The 18,795-nt window shown below is 32.0% G+C and overlaps 1 protein-coding gene across 1 annotated transcript; it reads right to left on the bottom strand.

Moving 5' to 3' along the window:
- Positions 1 to 1,538: 1,538 nt before the first annotated feature.
- Positions 1,539 to 1,985, bottom strand: LOC120186730. The gene has a single exon (XM_039190606.1). It carries the CDS (start codon positions 1,983 to 1,985, stop codon positions 1,539 to 1,541), a length of 447 nt encoding a protein of 148 aa, XP_039046537.1.
- Positions 1,986 to 18,795: the final 16,810 nt, after the last annotated feature.

Below are 18,795 nucleotides of genomic sequence, written 5' to 3'. Positions count from 1 at the left end.
GAAATAATTAAACCAAATATTTAGGGGGCATGCGTGTCCTATCCCATGTTACAATAGTTTGTCTCTATATGTATTTATACAAATACATATTTTAATATTTTTTTTCAGGCCTTACATCATTCAAAATTCATTCAAAAAATTGTTTTTATATATAATTGAATTGAAACTTCTTTTGTAGGACCTCTTCAAATTTCAACTTTTGAAATAAGTCCTCTATGTGCTGAAGGGTCATCGTTAAAAGAGTGTTGATTTTGAAAGCTTTGAAGGTTTTCTCAGTTTGAAATTTTCAACAATTAAATAGTTTGGAGAGCTTGGAATTGAACTTATAAAATATAGTTGGTAGGCTAAAACTGAGGCACCACTCAATTAATTATTCCAAGCTCCTACCTGGTTAAACCGATAATGTACTAACGGGGTTGATTCAAGTTATAAGTAGTTTGATATCGTTTAAATAAGTTCTCGGGTACAAGTCATTGTATATTAAGAGAATCTCTGTTGGGAGACTCATCTTCTAAAACCATGTCTACAACGCAGGTCGATCTATATTAGTCAGGACAAAACGAACCGGTAATACAACAAAAAATAAACAGCAATTAATGTAATTGCTTGACCCATCCCTTTTTATATTCAGAGTTCGACATTCCATCCGTCTAATGCAACTCCTACAAACGCCTCAAATCCAATATTGTTCTTTGTATTTTGTTCAATTTATTGATAATTACAAGTGTTACATTGTTCTTATATTTTGTTCAAATTCCTTATTTATCTTTGAATGTGTTCATGTTCGATTTATATCTGTTTGATTTTTCAGTATCATATTTATGTTCGTTTATTTATTTCTGAAGGTGTTTATATTTGTTCGTTTAACGTTTACGAACATATTCATTTAACGTTCGCAAACATGTTCGCTTAATGTCCTACAACCAAAACTATCTTTTTACCATTTTATTTGCAAGTCAAAGAAAAATGGTGAAATTTTATCATTAGTCCTTATTTTTCTTAGATTTCAAAGTTTGAACTCCAAAGTTCACATCATATTTAATTTAGTCTTTATATTCACTAACATTTAAAATTCTAAAAAGAAAAAGAAAAGAAAAGAACCGAGTAAACGAGGTTATAAACTAATAAATAGACAAATTTGTTCATGAACTTAAACGAACTGAACACGCATCAATTTACGTTCGTTCGTTTATTAAATGAATATAAAAGTTTTATAAGTACTCGTCTTCTAAACTAACATAATCAAACATTATACGAATATTTAACCAACAATTCAGTGTACACTTTGTAGATTTATACTCATAGGGACAAGAATATTGCAAAGTTGTGCAATGCAATTTTTATTTTCCTAAATATTTGTACAAATACGTTTAGAAAAATGAAAATCGTCCAGGAGGAGAAGAGGTCATCACCTGACACCTTCGATCTCAATCTATAACCACCAAATAGGAACGCGACACGTAGCTTACACCACGAAAGAAAGAAAAGCACAAACTAAACAAAAATCGTATTCGAAACAACCTCGATCAGTGACTTAATCAAAGCCCTCTCTGAGCGAGGTAACCGGGCAAGGGACTGGCACGCGGCGAGCGCATGGGCAACTCGTCGAGCTGATTCCCTTTGCTGTCGTAGTAAATCACGCCCGAGAAATCCAACGGCTGACATTTATCCCCCATCAGGATAGACCTCTGCCACACGCCGCCGTCCCCGTAATCGTCCTCCGCATCTTTTCCGTATCCGTCGCCGTGCTTCTTCCGCTGTACGAGCATGATCGCCTTGTTGCTTATCGTCGTCAGGAGCTGCTTCGGTCCCGGCGATTTCGGCGAGTAGAATCTCGGAGTGCCGGAAGCTAAGCCGTTCTGCTTAGGCTTTAGCTTCTTGGAAAGCCGGCCGGCGCGCTTGGCGCATATCGCCATGAATGAAATAAGGAAGCCGACAGTTAGCCGCTGATTGTGTGAAGCAGAGCCGTGTGCCGATGAATCCATTCTCAGCTCTGTGTTTATTTTGCTTTCCGAGGAATGGAGTTTTTGGCGGTTTTAGAGGCTTGGCGGTATATATAGACGAGAGAGGTGTGGACGGGTTTACCGGTTATAGCCCGTGGAAATTTCGTTGACTTAATTATTTATTTATTTTTTGTAGGGAGTAAAGAGTATACATTCGTAAATTAATTTATTTTAGTTTTAGTTAATCAACAAATTAATTCGGTTAAGTTGATTGATCAACCATAAAATGTGATTCACGAAATTGATTTTGAGAATATAATGATTAACGATTTAAAGAAGCCAATCTATTACTAATTGAGTCTTGGGTTCGAGTCATTGTATATGCATAAAATCTCTGTCGGGAGACTCACCCACCAACCTATCAAACCCAGGTGTGCAACGGAATCCGAATTAATCAAGATAAAACATTGGAATCGGGAGAAAAAAACAATCTATTTAATTAGATTAATCAAAATTTGGTATTTAAATGGATTTTGAGTTATTAGTAGTTGATTTTTTTACTTTATTTTATTATATAATAAAGGGTACATTACGCATTTAGTGTTTAAACTATCAAGTTTAATCTATTTTAGTATCTAAACTTTTTAATTTTTTTAAAATTATACCTTTTAGTTTTCATTTTATTTTAGCACCCGTTGTTAAAACCTTATTGCGTTTAATACATAAACTTTTAATTTTTTTCAAAACTAATTCAGTTTTTCAAAACTATATCTAAACTTTAGATATAGTTTAGATACTAAATGTGTAATTTATCCTATAATAAAAAATTATTTGTTTAAGATTAAATCGAATATATAATATTAATCAATATTTAGATTATGTTTTTTTTTCTCAATACAACGTAAATTTGATTAACTTTGTATTTAAGTTTTTCTATTCTTATTTAGAGATAGAGTTATTTTTAATCTCTGAATTCGATGATTTTTTAATTTAATCTTCGAACTTTATTTTAATTCATACTAATTCAATATCTTGATAATTTAGAGACAGAGGTATTTGATGCACTAGTTTTTGCTTTTAGAGTGTATATTTTAATCCGTTAACATTGACATTGAATTGGAATTTATCCTTCAACTTTTTTTGTGTGCAATTTAACTCTCGAATTTGAACTTGAGTTGCAATTTAGTTCCTAACTTTTGGTTGGATGCAATTTAATTTCTGACTTCAATTTTGACATACAATTTAGTCTCTAATAGTTTAACATTCATTGATGATCAATTAAATATTTGAATTTTATATCAATTCTACATGAGCATTGAGCTCCGTTTATTACCAAAAAGAACAAGAGGAGTGCCGTTGTTTATGCACTGAGAACAAAATGATTGCAAAATGTTAAAAAAGAAAAAAAAATATACAAAAAGAAAATATTAAATATTAAATATACATGTAAGGCCATCTCCAGCGCATCGCTGGAGTGACATTCATCTCCACTTTGGAGATGATTCTATGCTCCAGCCCATTACCATTGTTATGTTGGATTGTGGCGTCGGGCTACAGTGCACACTACAATTGGCGTTGCACTGTAGCTGTGCTATAAATGTTTTTCTTCTTCTGATTTTTTGGTTTTTTCTTTTAATTTGAACGTTGAGGATTTTTTTTCCTGATTTGAATGTTGAGGAATTTTTCCTGATTTTTGATTTTTTTTATTATATGTAGAGATAGTGCTGGAGATAGTGTTGCATATAAATTATTGTTTCATCTTTAGAGTAGAGATAGATATGATGTAGAGTAGAGATGAGGGCTGTAGATGGCCTAAGGTCGAGTTATTTGAGTTGACGAGTCATATTTTACAACTCGAAACTAGTCTTTAATTTTTTTGAGTCGAGTCGAGTTTAAGAAATTTGAGTTGAGTTATTTGAGTTTAATAGGTTTTAATTTTTTGATTTCCTCTAACCATATAAGATATATATATATATATATATATATATATATATATATATATATATATATTTCATATTCTTTTCACATTATAATGTTATTTAATATATCAAATACAATCTAAAATTATAAACTATATTCACAATATTATATTTTAAAGAAAGAAATTTGAGAGTAAAATATTGATGGGAAGAAAGAATTTGCAAACAATTTCAGTCAAAAAATCAAATTGAGTAAAATGCAAAATTAAGGGACTAAATAAAAAAAGAATACATTTTTTTGTTAAAAAATTAAGAATTGAAGTTACATATATATTCTATAGAGGTATTTGAGCATGTGGTTCAAATAACTTCGGCCCTTAGGGATGTCTGGGTAGGTAATGGCCAAGGGCCTAAGATGGGAAGAGACCCAATGTTGGATCTAAAAATAGTTTTAGAGAAAAAGAAAAAGAAAAAGAAAAACATATTAAGACAAAAATAAAAATATATTATTTTTATTAAGAAAAACATAAAAATTTGAGAGACTAAATTGAAAAGTATAAAACCTTATATCAGAATGGGAAATTGAAATTACATGTGTATTCTACCATGAATTGGGAGCATGTGGTTCAAATTTGGTAAAATATAGACTTAAAATGAAGGAAGAATCGAAGGAATAATAAAATCATAGACTAAATCATAGAACTGTCAAAATACTTAGTCAAATTTTTGAGTAATTCGAAATTTCCAAATTTCAATTCAACTCAAACTTAAAAATCGAATCGATAATTCAAGTTAACTCAAATAACTAAAAACTAAAAAATAAAATTCGATCTTTCAAGTTGAATCGTTTTGCTCAACCCTAAATTAGAATTAGATGACCCCATTCCCATATGTAACGGGGATAAGAGAGAGATATAGTAATAGGCTGCCCCCAACGCCAGATTGAAAGCATCTTCCGTGAAAGACCTCCGTTATGAATTGCCATCAATTAGACTCGATCCCACGATCACAAGGTTAAGAGCCACTTGCTCAACCCTAAATAAAAGTACTATATCAAGGGATTTTCTACGTGTCGTGCATTCAGCTGATGTAAAGAAAAACAAGTGGGTAGGTCAACTCGTTTGGCAATTCCACCAGCCCAAGTCTTCGGATCCTTTTTTAATTAAATTATAATTATTTTAAATGAAGTGGACTTATATGGGAATATGCCCCACTTGGACTCAGCCTTCGAGACTTTTACAAATTTGTTTGTTTATCCCTTCATTTGGACCCACCACAACCTTTTGTCATTTGGACTTGGTCTCAAATCATTTAGATAAAATATTCATACATAGAGATTATTAAATTATCCTTAAATTATCGTTTTATTCTTAGATAAGGTTGGTTCAAGTAATAATCAGTTTAATATCATTTAAATAAGGTCTCAAATTCGAATCTTTGTGTATATATATTTTTTTTGCTGAAAAACTCTTTACCAAATCCAGATGTGCGACACGAGACGATCCAGATTAGTTAAAGAAAAAAAGTAATAATTGAATTATACCGAAAGTTAATAATATATTAATCTAACCTTGAGGCTAATTCAAATATTGATAATTATAAATTTGAAATATAATTAATTTTTTTATACTAATTGAAAATACGAAGTCCCAAATTCTCTTTGTTGGAACCTGTACTCCCTAATCAATAAACAAAAATGCTTGTGCATGTCGGGAATTGCAATAACAAATAATTGGTGATTAAAGAATATTGTTTTGTTAGTAGAATGTTTGTTGGGAATTTGTCATGTGTGGATTTTTTTTAATAAAATTATAGTATTACCATATATTTTGAGAGGTTTGAAAAAAATTATTATCTAGGGATGACAATTTAACTTGAAATTGACATGTTTCGAAACGACCTATCCGATAAAATCAAATTTTTAAAAAAGATTCGGGTTCAGATCGAGTCATGTCCGTTTTTTAACAGATTAGGGTAAAAAAACTCTGACCCATTCGAAGATAATAATGTAATTTCTTTAAAAAAATTGTTATTTTAAATTCAATCTTTATTTTATATAATTTTCGAGTCGAATTGAGTTCGAGTAGAGAATATACATTTTCGGGTCAAGTGGATCGAAAACATACCCTAACCCAACCTGTTGCGATCTCTATTATTATCAAATCCAGTCCGATACGTTACATATTTGACATTCACAAAAAGTCATTTAAATATCTTTTATAAGAGTATTATTATTATCCCAGCCGATCGAGAATGTATTTGTCACAATTTCAAACCAAACCTAATTATCTTTTCAATAATATGAACCTAAAAAATTAGATCGATTCGAATGATGGTAAAATAATCAGGGATAGACGTAAGATTTTATGATAAGGATAAATTTAAATTTATAAAATTTTAGGTGTGAAAACAAATTTTCAATAGAAAATATATAAAAAAATTCTAAAATGTGCGATAATTTTAGATTTTTAAGGGGATGATCGCCCTTACTTGCCCCTGCATAGATCCATCCCTAAAACTAACCATATCTAAGACTTAAGCTAAAATCATTTATAAAAGTAATATGATCATTCTCTTGAACTTGAGTTCAACTTCCTTGAATTGTTCACCTAGAGCAACGAGTATCAAGGGTCATTTGTATGATTCCAAGGAAGCAACTCAGAAACTATATATTATACATATATACCAATGCTCATTTGTATATGGAGAATTAATTAATGAAATCAAACAAACGTGAATAACCTTTATGGTATCAGTTGCAAGTCAACCTTTTCCCATATATAAAAAATCAAAGTCCTATTGGAAAAGTATTAGGGTCGGGTGACCTAAAAATCAAGGTCAATACTGTGTGCTTTACCATAGATAGATATAAAAATCAAGGCATATTGGGAAGGTATTAGTGTCTGGTGACCTAAAACTCAAGGTGATTTTTGATTACGTCCCGCCCATATATTATATATGGTAGGTTACCTTCCATTTTAGTTTAGTTTTATGTAATTAGTGGGTTAACCAAGTTGATGAATTTAAGTGGAATTGGATTTTAATTTGTGGCCTCTAACTATAATATATCTACATCAATCGGTCACTATCACCTAATAAATCGACCCACGCATTTGATGAATTTGGAGAATTTTTATTGTGCGATAACTTTAATATACAATTAAGGAAAGATATTCTCGATTTTGTTATTATTTTTTTAACAAAATCGGTAAAAAAAACTACTTAAAACGTTATTATTTCTACCTAAAACATTAATATTTTTTAAAATTTTCAGTAAAATGCCCAATAATAACAAAATCGGTAGAAAAAATACCAAAACCGATAGCGCTTTATCCGATATTAAAGATACAACACGTTAGACTTTCCCATGATTTGGTTGTGCGTGTGAATTTGTGTAGCCGACTTTTTAGTTATTGACATTGACAAACTGTGCTTTGTTTAATTTTAAGTATATATATTCCGTGGCGATGAGCCACTAGGGCATATTGATTAGTGTTTGGTTACTATTTAGGGATGGCAACGGGTCGAGTTCGGGTCGGGTATTGGTCCCTCCGTCCCCGTCCCCGTTTCCGTTTAAAAAATTGGTACCCGTCCCCGTTTAAAAAACCGCAGGAATTTAAACGGGGATCCCCGTCGGGTAATCGGGGAAAACCGCAGGGAAACGGGTATCCCCGTTTAGCACAAACGATTATTTAAACGAGTATTGGGCCAGGTATTGGGTCGGGTATTGGGTCGGTATTGGGCTGGGAATCGGGCCGGGTATATATATATATTTAAATTAAATATATATTTTTTATTTAAATTAAATTTATTAATATTATATATATATAAATAATTATTTTTAATATTTATCGGGTCGGGTATCGGGGCGGGTAATCGGGGCGGGTAATCGGGTAATCGGGGCGGGGATTACCAAACCCGTCCCCGTCCCCGTTTAAAATAAATGGGTTTTCCCCGTCCCCGTCCCCGTCCCCATTTATCTTCCCCGAACCCGACCCGTTTAATTCGGTTTTCGGTTTTCCCCGTCGGGTTCGGGTTTTTTTGCCATCCCTATTACCATTAGGGATGGAAATGGATGGGGTAAGCTTCGGGTTTTTAGCTAATTTGATATGATCTGGAAATATATATCCATCACTCGAGTTCGATTCGATTTAAATATTATATATAATTCATTTAACTCGACACGAAAATATATATATTTCATCCGAATTTAATCTGACCTGAATTTTTAAAATATAAATCTGATTCGGCCCGACTTGGTATAAATAAGAAATTAATTTTAAAAATAATAATTTTTTAAAAGAAATTATATTATTATCATCGGGTTGGGTCGAAGGTTTTTCACCCTCCATCTGAAGCTGATCCGACCTCACCTCTTAAAAAATTCAAACCGACCTGATCAAACTCAATTTTTTTAAAAAAAATATGATCATATCAAATTGAATCTAATCAAAACTAGTCAATTTCAGATTAAATTAACATCCCTAGTTACCATACAAAATACGATATAGGTCATGTTAGGGTAGTCATGATCTATCTGATCCGATTTAAATAATATCTTTTAATTTGTCGGTAAAAATTTATATGTTTATGGATTATTTTTATAAATTAAAAATCTTTGTAATATCTTATCTAGGTATCACCCAACTAATAAAATAAGTATAATTCAATATTAATTATATTGAAATTTGATTAAATCAAATAATAAATAAAGGGTTAGGATTTTCAACTCTTTTTTCAGTGAATAATTTTTTATTTTTTATTATTGATTTTAGTCATTCATTTTTATATATTTGTTTTGAATGTGTGTCAAATTAATTTTTTTTAATTGAATCCTATTTATATTGGTCCCAAACTTTTAAATGTTTCAGTTTCATCCTTAATTTTTTTTATTAATCTGGGATAAGTATACGACAATATATGCTCAAAGATAACTTTTAGCCATTTGAAATTGAATGTTCACATCCTTGTCATTTACTGGTGCTCGAACCTGAAGGCTCTAGGAATAACAACAATCCCTTTACTAACGATTTCGTTTAGTCCGTGCAAGGTAAAGGGGTGGACATGGAACTATGTAATTGCATTCACATTCAGGTGTAAACCAAATCTTAAATAAACAAATGCCTTTTATCATTGTTCCACGAACTTGATTGACAGAGACCGATTATAATAAGTGCTGGACATGGAACTATGTAATTGCATAGCTCTTCTAACGAGTGCAGATAAAGAGACCGATTCTAAGCCTTGAAAAGTGATTATCGTATACTGTGTCATCGTCGAGAGAGATCGGAAAGCTGTCTCGTGGACCGGAGACTCGAGTGAGCTCCATTAATGAAGTAGAGAAGCCTACTATGTCGTGAGATATAGGCTTGTGGCCAGATATAGGATATCTGGTATGGGTGAACTGATCAGCCTTGGCCTGTAATATGTCCTATGAATAAATCTCACTAACAAATGCATGTTTATTTCATTTATGTTCGTAAATAAAATCGTTTATTTTTAGTTAATATTAGCGTGCTATCTCGATATTGTTTATAGAAACATGGGAAAGTTGATCCCAGATTTATAACATGAACAGTTTGTGTAGTTGGCTCTCGAATCAGCTGCTGCTCGGGTAGGGTGTACCAAATTGTTTACCAAAAACATCACTTTGGGGTCTAAAGTTTTTGCTTGGATTTTGCAATCCCTGTGTCTGGGATCCTTAAAGATCTCAGCCCTGATTGTTTCGTGGTCTAGATTCAGGGTTTCAGGAAGTCAAAAGAGAGGGACTGTGCTGTACCATTTCCCATTCTCATTATGTTTCACAGCTATACACACACACACACATACATATATATATATTGATGTGTTGTGTGTAGTCAGTAGTCAGTAGTCACACAAAGGTAAGGCGTTAATACGACTGCAACTATATATAGAAAAATCTGCTCATCAATTTCTTTATGTTATTTTTATGTGGTGAATGGATGGCCTGTAATCACACCAACTATGATTTTTAGCAGCTTCAACTTTTCTTCTAAATCATTTTTTAGAATGGGACATATATTTTTTTGATAACATAAAAGTTTAGGTAGGGGTGTCCCGAATTCAGCCCATCAAATAACGATGGTAGGATTCAAACTTAGTCTTATATGTTTAAATTTTTGAATCTAGGACACTTTTTCCAACACCAGTTGACGGATGTGACATATAGGGATGTGCATGAGACCCGAACTCGAAAGGTTCCGACCAAACCCGATCCAATCGAAATGGGTTCGAGTCGGGTCAGGTAGAGTTTTTTTTAGGTTATGTTCAGGTCGGGTCAGATTGAGTTTTAGGGAGAAAAATACCCTATCCAACCCAACCCAAAAAATAATAATATTACTTTATATATTTAAGGATAATTACAATAATACACCTCTATATATTGTTTTCTTTCAATTAAATCCCTATTTTTATTGAATAAAAATAATATTTTTAAATAAATATATTATTTCGGGTCGAATTTAGATTTTATCTCAAGAAATCGGGTCGGGTATAATTTTAGGGTCGGGTCGGGTGGACCGAAAATCCACATTTTTCACCTCTCTATTTTTTTATAACCATATGTATCTGATCTATTGATAACTAATCTGAATCGAGTACTGCAGAGGTAAGGGTGACCATCCCAACCTAATTTGCTTAATTTTTAATCATCAAGATTCGAATCCCTGACTTCGCTTAAGAAATCTAGTACCTCATCCTACTAGGCTGGCCTCCACTTTCCACTCTCTTTTTTTCCTTCTAATCTCTTTCATCCTCGTTTCATTTTCATAATTTAAAAACATCGTGATTTTTAAAATGTAAACCATGAAGTAAAATTCGTAACATTCACAATGGCATTCGAAACGTACACTACAACCAGAACTTAGTACTACAGAGAAACGTCTCGATGGAAAAGCATGAGAAGATAAAAGTGGTTGAGAAGAGAATCATAATTGAGCAGCAGCTCGCATGCACGAGCAAAATCAACAAGCAGAAGCTTCGTAGTTGAACCCTAAATTGCATAGATAGCTAGAAAGCAATAAACCACTCCATGAATAAAAATCTTACAGGCCTAGCTTCCTGTTGCAGTACTTTCCTTATCGCCTTGTAGCAGTTGTAAACAAAAATTATATCATTTATATCTGCAAAATACAACCTCTTGCAGCTACTATTATTTTATTTCTTCTTCTTATTCTTCCTCCTTGTCTACATAAATCGATCTCTCCTTCATTTGCTGCAGCTTTTTGGCTTAAACATGGAACTTGGGTGTCCTTTCTTGTGTTTTTAAGGTGGATGTTCTTACATGCATACGGCTGCATATGTAAGAGAATCATTGTATTGTCGTGTTAACGAACATTACTGCCTGAATTTTTTTTAACTTGTTTTGATCTCGTTCTTTTTGCATGGTGATGATGATGGCGGCGACGGTGATGATGATGATACGATCAAACTTGGGCATCTGTAAGAAGAAATATGGAAACTGCGGTTGAACTGGCTCTGTCGAAGGTAATAAACACTTGCACAAATTAAGCCCTTTTCCTTTGTTTAAAATTCGAAGATTCTGAGTAATCATTGCTGTTTTGTACTTGTTTGGAGTCATTAGGGTTCTAAGTGTAATTATTTATACTTTGTTATAATAAACTACTGTAATAGTTACGTACGTTAAAATATAAAGATCAGTCCGCCTAGTGGCAGAGGACCTTAAAATTTGAATTTTCTTTATTTAATTATATATTTTATTAATAATTTTTATTTTAAATTTTTTCGTATTCATTCTGAAATCTAAATATTCTTGGATTAGTTATTTCTTCTACGGATAATACCCACCGTGAAATTTTATTAGTAACAGTCTCCTTTAAAAATTTTATGTCGTTAACATATGTGTGTCTATCCTTAAAAATATTTATGGATCTATCACTGAGTGACCAACTAATTCGTTTAAGTGTTGAAATTTACGTTTGAAATCATCAAAGGATTGTTTTGAGAAAAATGTAGTTTATGAAACACATCTTTATTAGAAAATGTAAAAAATTTAATAATTTATCTAAATAAATTTAAAATGTATTATTCTCATAAATACCTAACATATTAAGCTAAATGTTAATTTCTATCAATGTCTACGGAATTAAATGATTTTTCCAATATATTTTAAACTTTTTTAAATTAGGTTCAACCAGTGAAGATTACGAAAATTCTTTAATATTAGTGATTTTAGTAATTAAAGAGAGTGTTGTTCTCACTTAAAATTTCGAGTTTGAGCAGTTACACCTTCAAGATGTGTGTTGTTGATGATTAAGAAAGAATATAAACACATACTATCTTATAATCATCATATACTATTAAAAAAATTTAATCATACAAGTTATGTCATAATTTTTATAACTAAATCAAATAATATAAGAATCATATTTTTATCAATATTAAATTCAGGTTTTAGAAATAAAAAATTGTCAAAAAATAAAAATATAAAATAAAATTTAACCAAATTTTTAGACATGAGTTGAAGTAGGGATGGCATGGGTCGGGTCCGATTTTCGGTCCACTTGATCCGATTCAAAAATTTTAAATTCTCCACCCGACCCTAAAGATATATCCTTCCATCCGATCAGAACCTAACCCAATTTTTTGAGATAAAATGCTAATACGACCCAATTCAAAATAATATATTTACTAAAAATATTATTTTTATTCAATAAAAATAGGAATTTAATCAAAAGAAAATAATATATGGAAGAGTATTATTGTAATTATCTCTAAATATATAAGATAAATTTATAATTTTTTTGAGATCGGGTTGGATTGGATAATTTTTCACCTTAAACCTAAACTCGACTCGTTCCAATCATAATTTTTAAAAAATCAGACCCGCTCCTATTTTTTTTTAAAAAAATCAATCCAATCAAATCAAATTAAATCAAAACTCGTCGTATTCGTACCTATGCTAAACCCTAAGTTTATGTGAAGTCGTAGGTTATACAAAAATGAAGCGTGTTAAATGAGGTCAAAGAGCGACAATTTAGCTTTTGTTGCATAGGAATAAGTGCTCTTTCCATATCTGTTCTGTCACTTTCATTCATGGGAAATTGCTGCCTTTGTGTTTATTTATTTTTGAAAAATAATAAGAATTTATTTTTTTAACTATTTATTGAGAAACTTTATGATTTAATATACTATTTATGATATTATAACGAATATAATTATTGTTTTCTACATTAATATGAAGCAATTAATGCAATACTTTTTCTGCCTTTTGGTCCGATCTCTTCCTAGTTTTATTTCATTTGTCTTTTTGTTCTTGTCTATGAAGTGAACAGTAACATTCTTAGCTTTTATATTCTATGCATTTAATATCAAACTTATATTACGGTGTGAGTTGGTATAGATTTAAAAATTTTATCTATCGTAGGTGGTAGGTCGATGATGAATATAAAAATATTAGGTGGGTATGAAGATAGAGGAAAGGATATCCGCATCCGTCTCGTCTATTTGCCATCCCTAATACGAGATTTATATATAAATATAATAGTTTTACGATAGAATTATTTCAATATCAATTTGAAACAAAAAAATTATTGAAATATTAAAGTGAAAAATGATATAGTTAAAAGGATAAACCGTGCATTAAGCCTCAACCATTAAAACTTGCTTATTAGGGCCTTTTTTCCAGTTACGAATTAGTAAGAATTCATATGGTTGGGCTCGTAGTCTGAACGAGGAACCAATAGTCGGCCTTAGTCACTCAACTGTAAACTAGATCATGCAAACAGGCACCCAGAAGCCAGCAGTACAGTGAATAAAGATTTAGGCCCAAGTGTAAAATTGATTTTTTTTTTGGCAAAAAGGCATAGAAGGTTTTTGTACTTTTGAAAAAAAAACCTAACGTGATCATCGTATTATTTTTCTCTCAATGTGACCCTCAAACTCAGAAAACAAACCCAATGTCGCCCTTTGACCAATGTTTTTCGTCATCTGACCGTTACGGTGCTAACGTAGCAATTCACAATGATAACGTGGTGGTCTACGATATTGGCGTGGCAATCCATCTACCATGTTTGAGTTACCAATTTAGTTCATCTGCCATGTTATCAATTACCATAGACCGCCACATCAACACATTAGACTGTCACGTCTGCATCATGAGTTGTCAAGTCAATACCGTAATGATCAACGATAAAAAATGTTGATCAAAGGGCTACATTGGGCTCATTTTTTTGAGTTGGAAGTTCACATTGAGAGAAAATAATACAAGGGTCACATTGTTTTTTTTTAAGTATAAGGACCTCTGATGTCTTTTTACTTTTTTTTGCAATAAGTGTAAATTTGATGTTAAATAATTTAAGATCGTCTAAAAATGTTATATATATATACATGATTAAAATCTTATGTGCATCTCTCTATTATTATTATTATTATTATTATATTCTATGCTTACCAGTCCATTTCACAGTTGATTGTCACAGCGATATGTTAATAATCAAGAATATAACCTTCATTTCATTACTATTTATATTTGTCCTTTAAGTTCCATTCTTGCTAGTGTCTTTCATGTTACCTTCTCCTTATTGGAGGTGATATTGGCTGGTTCTAAGTGGGGTAGCTACTCCATAATCCTGCCGTCCTCGCAAGCCTACATTTCCATCCACAAACCATGCATAAAGTAGTCACATCTCCTATGCTAAATTAATATCAAACTGGCATGCCATTCATATTAGTGACATTGTAGCAGCAGTCACTTTTTCCTCCCTTTTTTCTCATGTTTGGGAACATGTTTTAAATGGCTCAACACTTGTCTAGAACCTGGCAAGCTAGGCTAAACATCTGAGAGAACCTAGTACACATATGGTATGTGCTTATTGTTCTGTCCTAAAATCATGTTAGACACTAGCAACTGATTGATTTTGGTAGAACTTAGGTCAAATGGTACCAAAAATACTTGATTGGAGGAATGGTTTTTACTTAATGAAAATTACTAGTTGCAAGCTTTGGAATCTTAGCTGAGGTTGGGGGGTTGGGATGCCTTGATGAATGATGAGGGTAGAATTGTGTAGTTGATGAACTAATGAATTATGTATTGATTATCAGTTTAGGTGAAAGTAATATTGTTAAATCTTTGATAAAACTATGCATTTAGTACTTAAACTATCAGTTTTAGTCTGTTTTAGTAACTAAACTTTTATTTTTTTAAAAAAAAACCATACCTAACATTTAGTTTTTGTTTCATTTTAGTACCTGTCGTTAAAAACTTTACTAGTTTAGTACCTAAACTATCATTTTTGATCCGTTTTAGTACCTAAACTTTTATTTTTTTTAAAAAAAAAATGAACATTAAATTTTGAACGGGGTTACCAAAATGAAACAAAAACTAAACTTCAAGTATGATTTTGAAGAAATTAGAAGTTTAGGTACTAAAATTGATAGTTTAAGTACTAAATGTATAATTTACCCTAAATCATTTTTAAAGTTAAAAATTCAAATAGAATTGATTTGTATTATCTTAATATATGACTAAATAATTAAAGGTTTGAAGATCTAAGTAGAGATGATAATTTAATATGAATTTGATGAATTTTAATCCAAACCGATCTTATAGGATTAAATATTTGTATAAAGTTAAGTTTGGATCGAATCGAGTTTTGAGAAGGATAAGAACAAATTAAATTCAGGTATGGGATGAAAAATACCCGACTTGATATAATGGCTATTATGAAGCGTAGTGTGTTGAGTGAACATGAAGTGACATAAACAAAGGATAATCTGGGTTGGATTCAAATGGTATGATGGGTGTGTAGAAAAACTAGGGAATATCTGGTTAAAAGATGAGATGTCTATCTCCTCTAAGTAAGGATAAGATGAGAGGACAACCTTTTGCAAAAAAATAGTGGGGATGCATTTGTTAGGAATATGAATCAGTTCCTAAAGGTAATTGGTCCAAGGGCAGGACCAAAAACACATGGTTGCAGATGTTTACATAACAGTACGAAACTGTCGGAACTCCAAGACATGACATGGGTGGATAAGAATGATTGTTGCAAAGGCTTGCTCTTGAAACTTGTCATGTTTTCTTTATCTTAATTCACATCACTAATAAAATGGTTGGTTACGTTTAAGATAATTAACATGTTCAATTTTATTCATTTTAAAAATAAACTTTTTTTCAGAATGAGACATGGTTTAGTTTTAGGGTAAAGTACATAAATGATCCCCTCATTGTAGGGGTATTGTTTTATTAAGTCCCCTGACTATTAAAAGTTACAAAATAGTCCTCTGACTATTAAAAGTTACAAAATAGTCCTCTGACTATAATAATTTGTTTTGTTGAGTCACTTGACTATTAAAAGTTATAAAATGATCACCTAACTGTTCATTATGTTCTAAACTCGTCCTTTTTTCGTTAAAAATTTTACAATTGTCTGAGTTGTACGTTAACATACTGATTGAGATATGATAAAAATCTGACCTCATGATCTCAAACAATTATCATATCTCATTCATCATATTAATGTCCAAGTCCAACTCATATGATCATTAATTTTTTTTAAAGAAAAAGGACTAGTTTAGAACATAATGAATAGCCGAGGGATCATTTTGTAACTTTCAATAGTTGGAGTACGAAGGTATTCATTAGCTCGGGGGCTCTTAATCCTTTTTGACTATGTTGGTTTTGCGTCCTTAATCGTCTATTTTTATTTCCTTTTGTTGGGAGAGTGTACTCTTAATCTTTTCTGTCTGTGTTGGTTTTGTGTCTTTAAGCGTCTCTTTCTATTTCCTTTTGTCGGGAGAGTGTACTCTTTTCCTCCATTAAACTTAGGGAGATTTTTAAGGAGGCACTTTCCTTTGGCTTCTGCTCGCCGTTCCTCTAATAAATTTATCCTTTTTACTGAGCCAAAATAAAAAATAAAAAAATAGCTCGGGGCCATAGCCCCCATATTTTTTTATCATTAAAAATATATAGGGATAACTACCTATTTGGTCCTTCAAGTTTTGATTTATTTTGATTTTGCCCTTCCATTTTTTTATTGTTAATTAAATTTTTCCCCATTGAACTTCAAGTTTTGGTTTATTTTGATTTTTTCCCTCTCATTTTTATTGTTAATTATACTTTGCCCCTTTGAACTAGAATTCTGGCTTCGTCCCTGGTGATATTTGTTCAAATATTTTTTTAGTCTATTGACAACGTATATACACTTCATAGTTACTCGAACTCAAGACCTTAAGAAAAAACCACATAAACAAGATCTAGTGTCCTTTGAACCTATCAAATGACCTCAGTGATAAAAAAATGTTGTATTTCCTATAAATCCTGTTGTAAAGTATTTGAGTTGACAATAGATTGAAAAAATTCTGTACAATTACCACCTTGTAATAAATTAAGTTATTAAATAAAACAAGAGCTAGTGTCCTTTGATTGGTCTTAGGAGTCACTAACCCCTTTGTAATTGTTCACCACTACAATTGCTCCAACCACTCATAATAATCCCTAGCGTCTACCATACGGAGTTATAGCGCATCTTTTCTTCTTCCATCGATGATGGAACCTCAAAGCTTGTTACACCTCCTTTTAGGGTTTCACAAGAAGTGGCCCCTGACGATTCAGATCTTCAATTTCCATGTTCTAGGTTTTGGGGTCTATCTAGGGTTTGCTGCTGATAACTTGGATCCCCCCTCTCTCACACACACAACACCCAGAATGGTTTAGGTTAATTTTGGGTCCTTCCTTTTTGCCCGATCTGTGTTCTAAGCTGAGGGAACCGGAAACAGCGGTTTTAGGGTTTGGCGGCTTTAGGGTTTTCTCTTCATCTCTGTGAACTAGGGTTCGGCTGCATTTGGGGGGAAAGAAGACTTCTTTTACTGTCTGAACAGAGAGAAGTTAATGGGAGTGGTCCAAATGGAAAGGGTTTAACTGCGTATGCTCAAAATGAGAGATGGGGGGAAATGCAATTAAAGAAAGGATCACAAGATTTTGGGGTCAAAGTACTCATTCTGTTCTCCCTTTTTGTAGTTTCAGTCAGACACTTATGCAGTTCACATGGGTAGATCCAGCACTCAAATCTTATGAGATTTGTGGTATGTCTTGACACCCATGCTACTGTTGGGATGCAATATTGCACTCCCTAATCTTATTAGATATGTTCTTACATGGATTAGGATGGGTGTGTGGTGAGACGGAGAATCCTAAGTAGTTCGAGGCGATTAGGTTGTGATCGAGAAATAAAAAAGGTTCTTATCTCGAGATGTCATGTGACAAACATAGATTGATTATTGTGATGGTTTATCGCGATACAATAACATCTCTTTGTTTTCTTACCAATGGCTTGAGAGTCAATACTCATTTGAATTTATTTAGAAAGCTAAAATATATTAAAAAAATATTTATTCTATTTGTTCCTTTTGTAGGTTCATTTGTCTTCTACATGTTTTACCTTTACTTCCTTTAGGAGAGCCTATCCCTGTGAATGGGTAACCTTTGTTGTAGCATATCAATGATGAGGTGAGTTCTAGTTTCATCATATGGTCAATTAAGTGCAAGAATGACCAACTATCATGGGTGCTCTATTGCTTTTCTATATCTTGTATTTGTTTGGGAAACAACTCTTATCCTATCCTTATGATAGGATTTACGATCCAAAATGGCCCATCGACAGAAAAGGGTGTGATCCCTAAGTTTCAATGTGGTCATCTTATTGAATATTCACCGAATTCCATTAGACATGGAAGCATCAAGCTTGCAAACTATTGAAGATGGTGGGCGGTGGGCATAATGCTTGGCTGCAAACTATTTAATTTTTTTTATATTTTTATTGATGATTTATTTTGGTATATATTCGAATTCTATAATTTTAATTCTTTAAATCTATAATGTAATTTTCTAAAAATTCACACACAACATAAAATTTTACCTCATTAGTAAAACCAAATATATTTATTTTGGTTAC

Source organism: Hibiscus syriacus, unplaced genomic scaffold (genome assembly GCF_006381635.1).
Source record: "Hibiscus syriacus cultivar Baekdansim isolate YM2019G1 unplaced genomic scaffold, ASM638163v2 tig00113719_pilon, whole genome shotgun sequence".
Taxonomy (NCBI): Eukaryota; Viridiplantae; Streptophyta; class Magnoliopsida; order Malvales; family Malvaceae; genus Hibiscus; species Hibiscus syriacus.
Note: the sequence above shows the minus strand (reverse complement) of the source record. Positions and strands in the feature narration are given on the sequence as shown.